The sequence below is a fragment of the Branchiostoma belcheri genome, unplaced genomic scaffold (assembly GCF_001625305.1).
Source record: "Branchiostoma belcheri isolate BF01 breed outbred unplaced genomic scaffold, Haploidv18h27 scaffold1, whole genome shotgun sequence".
NCBI classification, from domain to species: domain Eukaryota; kingdom Metazoa; phylum Chordata; class Leptocardii; order Amphioxiformes; family Branchiostomatidae; genus Branchiostoma; species Branchiostoma belcheri.
The window spans coordinates 10,604,223-10,610,471 of record NW_017802379.1 but is presented as its reverse complement, the minus strand read 5'-3'; the positions used below and the strand labels follow the sequence as shown (position 1 = coordinate 10,610,471).

Here is a 6,249-nt window from a genome sequence, read left to right as displayed (position 1 = left end):
GTCTGCTGGGCTCACAACGTGACGTACTGTTCCTCGTCTTGACTGGTGAGTACAGTTAATTATAGACCTCTCTATTTCTATAGCAACCTGGAAATCTGCCAGTTTGGCAATCTGCCACTTGCCGTCGAAATCCAGTAATACCCCCTCCACTTACGTTAAGGGGCGAACCTGTGGAGAGAGTCTCTTCATTTAAGCTCCTTGGAGTAGTTGTCAGTAATGACCTTACATGGGGACCATATGTCGAGTATACGTTGTCAAAGGTTCAGCCACGCATACATTACTTGCGGGTTGCACGACGTAGGATCATCCTGGGCCGTAGGTACACATCTTACCGGGACGCTTTGCAGCACCTTAACCTACAATCACTTGCTACTCGCAGACGTGACTTGTGCTACAACTTCGCCATCAAAGCCAGACAGTCGCCGCGGTTCTGCTCCTGGCTACCACAGGCCCGAGGCCAGCAGCACGGTAGACACTTACGGAACTCTTCACATTACCATCAAGCCAGCGGAACTAAGCGATACGTTACTAGCGCAAAACCCTCGCTGGCAAAACTCCTTGTTAGTGTGTAAATGGAATATTATGATTATATCCTTGTCGAACCCTTCCTGTCGACGTCGACAATAGCTCGAACGATGTTGCACTTTACTGCTAGTTCATTGTCTATTTTAACCTGTATATATTTTAATCTGTCGGAATTTCCTTTTAAAATGTTTGTAATGGAACGGTGCAATTCAGTTACTACTGCAAGGCCGTTTTTATTGTGAATAATAATAAACCAATGATGATGGTGATGATGACGTGCTGGCTTACCTTCAGTTGTCCTCCTGCAAATCTACAAGTCTTTCATCCGCCCGGTGCTAGAATATGGCTCCCCCGTGTGGGGCGGTCTCCCGCGCGGTTTGTCAGATGACTTGGACAGAGTCCAAAAGACATGTCTCAAGATCTGTGGATTATCCCCCAAACAACTGCCAACCCTTGAGTCAAGGCGAAGGGAAGCGTCCGTTCGAGAACTGAGAAGGATCTTGAAAGATCCCTCCCACCCCTGCCACGCTTTCATTCAGCCGACTGAAGAACCGCGTTATGAACTGAGACGCAGATCACAGTACAAACTCCCAGTCAGCCGGACTGAAAGACACAAAAACTCCCTTGTTGTGAGGGCCATCAAAGACCTAAAAAATTCATGCTAAGGCCCATATTTCTTGTTGTCCACGTTATCTTATTCATATATGTACATTTTAACACTGTGTGTCCATTATATAGCCCATGTAATTTTACTATTTTTACTATACTAGTATTTTAATGAATCAATTATGTAACGTAATATCTTTTATTGTAAATCAACGCAATTCAGTCTTAGGACTGCCAAGTTGATAAATAAAGTTTGATTTGTTTTGATTTGAAGAAAAACTTTTTGCTGCATTATGCACAGTAACGTTTCTCATGAAAAACTTGTCCAAGGCTTCGTAGGCGCAAACCGAAAAGTGCCGAACGTAGTTGCCATATAATTGTATGGGCGAAAGATCAGTCAATACAGTAGACATCGACGGTAGATACAGTATGTTCCCAGACACGACCCCTAGTCACGTCCTAACTAAATTGTTACATTTCGGAGGCGAACAAAGTTGTCGTTTTTTTTGTTTTACCTGTTCAAGAATGCATGCAGTGGAAAGTCTTCTTCTTCTTCTTCCGGTAATGTCCAACTGCCGGTGCCGGCAAAAATTGACATGTCTCGGGTCAAAGGTCACCGCGTTGCTGAGTCTAGGCCGGACGGGACACCCTTGAGACAAAGGTGGCCAGAGACGGGGACAGAACAGTGTCTATAGCTATGGGCAGAACAGTGTCTTTGGGCAGTCTGTAAGAATAATAATGTTTCAGTAGTCGTGTGAGCTTTTATGCTTTGATGCCGTGTATTGTGACAGGATTAGTCCACCCAAGTATATCTATAGGTATCTATGTCTAGCTATAGGTAGGTTACTGTTGCAAGACACATGCATCCCCCCCCCCAAAAAAAAAACACTCTAATTTTGCCTAATAGTATATGACTCGACTCTTTCACAACAATGCGTCTCTATATAACTACAAATAACAGCGTAACAACTAAAATTTTAGCAGTCAAGGAAAGTATGTCTGGAATCATTTTTTCACAACTTACAAAAAAACAGACACACACAGTTTTTTGGCAACTTGTCAAACATGAGTTATGTGCTCTAGTTGTGCTCTAGAGGTATGAGTTCTGGAGAACTCATACCTCTAGAGTTCTGGAGAACTCATACCTCTAAAGCACAACTAGAGCTCTATAAATTTCACATTTTATCTTGTCTCAATCTTATCTTGACGTCTATCTTGTATCAAAAATATTGTAATTAGCATGATATATTTTAATTGATAATCGCAATTGATAATTGGAACTGCAAGCGTGTTTTCATTGGAACCTTTTAAACAAAATAAGAAGGGGTAAAGGGATGTTATCGTAGAGTTTTCGTTAGCACTCATGGCACGCATAAAGAAGCCAAGAAATTTGGCTTGCCTAATATACTTATATTTAACATTAATTTCATTCTTTAATCTATCTGTGTCTTTTCACCATTTAGTCTAAAGAACGGACTACAAACAGCATCGCCAACTTCCAATTTCAGGTAAGCGGATATGTACACTCTTCAGGCCTTCAGTCTCACTGGGTACAGGGAACAGTATATCTAGAATACGGTTCGAAAGGGCTGTATGGATAAGGAGATCTACTCCTGTCATGGAGGGGGGATACAGACTCACGTTTGAAACCGAATTCTTAATTACGAAGCAGAAGTAAATTGTGTTAAATAACAACTATGTACTTATTACACACCTGTACTTTTGGTACCGCATTGTAGATGTACTGTTCTATGTAACTGTCGTTTGCTTTTTAGAGATCACAATCTTGTACGTTAGGGATCACATTGTATATACAGTTCCCCGTAACAGTGTAGATCTGTAAACATTTTACGTGTGCGTGGGAACCCGTCTATAGCATCGACACCTGTGCTTTGCAATGTGAACCAATCATAGCTGCCCTAAAGGAATCTGACAGACGGTCACTGAAACATCGGTTGAACAAAACACTTTGCATTCTTGAATAATTTACCCCTCTTTTATAAACCTAAACTCTTTTTTTCCACAGTATGAAAGTTGCTTTGCTGATAGCTGTCATGTGGGCATCTGCATCTGTTGTCCTGACAGGATCCAGGGAATGGAGGTGTAGGAGGAGGCTTCATCGCAAGAAAGGTGCTCTCGTGTATTGACAATTTCCTGGATAAGAACGCAATATGTATCATCTGTCTAACATAAATCTTTATAGTTCATTGAATCATCATCATCATCTGGGTGGCTGTAGAGCAGACGACTGTGAGTTCCCTCCAGTTAGTCCTGTTCTGGGCGATGTCAGCAATCCGTTTCGGAGAGAGGTCCGAGTTGTTGTCGCCCAGCAACCTCTGGATGTTCTATAGGTATGTGGTGGGTTGGCGACCACGTCTCCTTCTATCATGAGGTGGCACGTAAAGTGCGTAAAGCCTGGCTGGTTCTTCCTCAGGCACTTGCAGAATGTGACCCAGAAATTTCAGCTGCCTCCTATACACCTGTTCTATCAGAGGTTTGGTGTTCGTCATCTCGTAAATGCTACTGTTGGGTACGCGATGAAGCCTTTTAATACTCAGCATGTTGCGGTAGCACGAGGTTGCAAATGAATTGATTTTGTTCTCCAAATCCTTTGTGATAACCCATGACTCACACCCATAGGTAAGTATTGTTACACAGGACACCTGGAACAGTTTCACCTTAGTGGCGATTGGCACAAAACGCGGACCAGGCTAAGCCTCTGCGCCTCTTCAGATCATTGAATATTACTGAACATTTACATACATCCACAGAGGTACCATTCCTGGAGAAAGAAGAGGCTCTCCAAGACGCCGCGGCTAAGCTGGAGGAAGTGGTGCATCACGCGGAGAAATCGGTCCTGGAATTGATGAGGGAGTTCCAGGAGGTGGAGGAAAACGATGGTGCTCTTAGTGGTGCGTCTAAAACTCATCTAAAACTCATACATTTTAAATCATGCAAATAGTATGTAATTTTTCAAAACATTTTTAGACTACTTCTGGTGCCTTGTTCTTACGTCAACTGTGTGGGCTTATTAAATATATTTTTAACAGGCAACACCTTCGAGAACAAAGCGGCTACTCTCCAGGAGGCTGTAGCTGATATGGAGGAGAAGGTGAATGAAGTGGAGGAAGATGCCGCCTTGGGTCTACTGGAGGAGGAACTGGAGGAGCTGCAAGAGGAGCTTGAGGAAGCCAAGGACGATCCTGATGAGTGATGATGGTGAGGATGATTCTTTAAACTATATGTCCTGTTTTTATACGTACTGCTATACATCCTACAATACAATCAAAACATAATAGTAACTGTAATGTACAAGAAACAGCAAACAGGGATTTTATACTATTGGACGTCTTTTTCAACTAGATAGCGATTGCTGAATTACCGTACAGCGACCAAAGTTGGATTTTTGTGACCCTTATCTTATATCTTCGAAAATTATACAAAGTGAACAAGTATGTATGATATAAAAAAAAACAATAAAACACACTGAACGTAAGGAAAATCGTTCTTTACGTTTCATAAAATTCCATGAGCGATCCATAAAATCTTCGGTCACCCAGTGGTCGCAGCACCTAGTTGAAAGAGGATGTGATATAAAGAACACATACTGCTTAAAATGACCTATATTAAGAAATAGACAGAAAATTCAAACATACAACAAGCAGGCCAGATTAAGAAGAAAAATTAATCAACGTGTTGCCTTACAATCTCAAATGACTTCCAAGTTTTCTTTTATTCTTCAGACACCAGATGTTACTGACTGCGTCAAAAGCAACCAGTGGAGGACCTTAAAGCTTTAGATCATTGATACCACGACTAGCTTCCTGTCTAGTTCCGTTGACAATAAGGTGAAATCAATTTAAAAATTCAAATGCAGAAAACAATGAACGACAGAGGAGGCTTATTATGGGTTCACCACACCACGAAGTGGTGGTGAACCCATATTGCTTTTTCTGATGTTTCTTCTCCTCCTCCTCCTCCTCCTGCCACTTCTTTAAATTGATTCAACTCCTTCATTTTTGGGCAAAATTACCTGTAATTTCGTATAGAGGTAGAGTGGGTAAATACCCTTAGGCGTTTTTTAAATTTTTTTGATACAAGCTTTTACAATCGTCTTATTTGCTTTTTAGTGGTCCCCATAGGAAAGTACTGTGGGGGCGTACGCGCGTGACGTAATAAGAAAGGAATTCGGGGGAAGGCCCAAGTATGGGCATACAAGCAGGTGTGGTCATGTTTGCAGATGTGGCTGTTGATTGGCTGTTGGCTAATTAATTTATTTACTACCATTTTCACGTACCAGCGCAGCTGGTCCACGCGGTCTCGGCCGTGGGCCATGATACTCTGATATTGGATACCGATTCGTGTGATTCCTATAAACATTTCACCTAACTACGAACTAGTTGGAAGAATTATAGCTGCATGGATGCCTGTATATGATTTTAACAAACACTGAAAATCTGACGCAAAAACTGGCAGATATTTTGCTCTTCTCTGTTGGAACAACGCAAGCGGGAGGTCAATGACCTGCGCCCCGCGAGTACTGTAAACAACGGTACGTAATGTGTATCGTCGGCGCAAGCGCGCGCCACGGTATCAACAATTTTCCACAATCTTCACCGACTAGTATTATATATTCTGTTATCGATTTCTGAAGAATCACCAAAATTGTAGAGTGTATCTCCTAGAAAGTCCCTTACTAGTACTTGAAGCGATCGTTACCGCCATATGCATGTTGTTCACTTTATATGACATACTAAGCAGAGAGTAATGGAAACGTGTCCAGATAGCTCGGTTGGTAACGCGCAGGGCTGCAAGTCCAGACATTACGAGTTCGAACCCCGGTACACTGGATATTTTTAATTATCCTTTTTACAATTTTTAACAATTTTAACATTTTTAACAATTTCAACAATTTTAACCATTTTAACCATTTTACATTTTAACAATTTCAACATTTAATTTTAACATTTTCGTTTTAATATCCATTGCTTTGCTTTTAACATTCCAAAACTGATTGTTCTTACTCAAGAATTTCAATAACTTCGAATGTTAGTCTTTTGTATTTTTTCAACATACAAACCAAAATCACTTTGATGTTGTCACAAAAGTAACATCTGT

General features: G+C 41.4%; 1 protein-coding gene across 1 annotated transcript; it reads left to right on the top strand.

Moving 5' to 3' along the window:
• On the top strand, positions 1–4,976 carry LOC109485465. Its single transcript, XM_019789120.1, has 6 exons — positions 1–45; positions 2,595–2,639; positions 3,158–3,261; positions 3,903–4,043; positions 4,182–4,350; positions 4,875–4,976. The coding sequence occupies exons 3-5, from the start codon at positions 3,159–3,161 to the stop codon at positions 4,343–4,345; spliced, it is 408 nt and encodes a 135-aa protein (XP_019644679.1). The 5' UTR covers positions 1–45; positions 2,595–2,639; position 3,158; the 3' UTR covers positions 4,346–4,350; positions 4,875–4,976.
• The last annotated feature ends 1,273 nt before the right edge of the window (positions 4,977–6,249 follow it).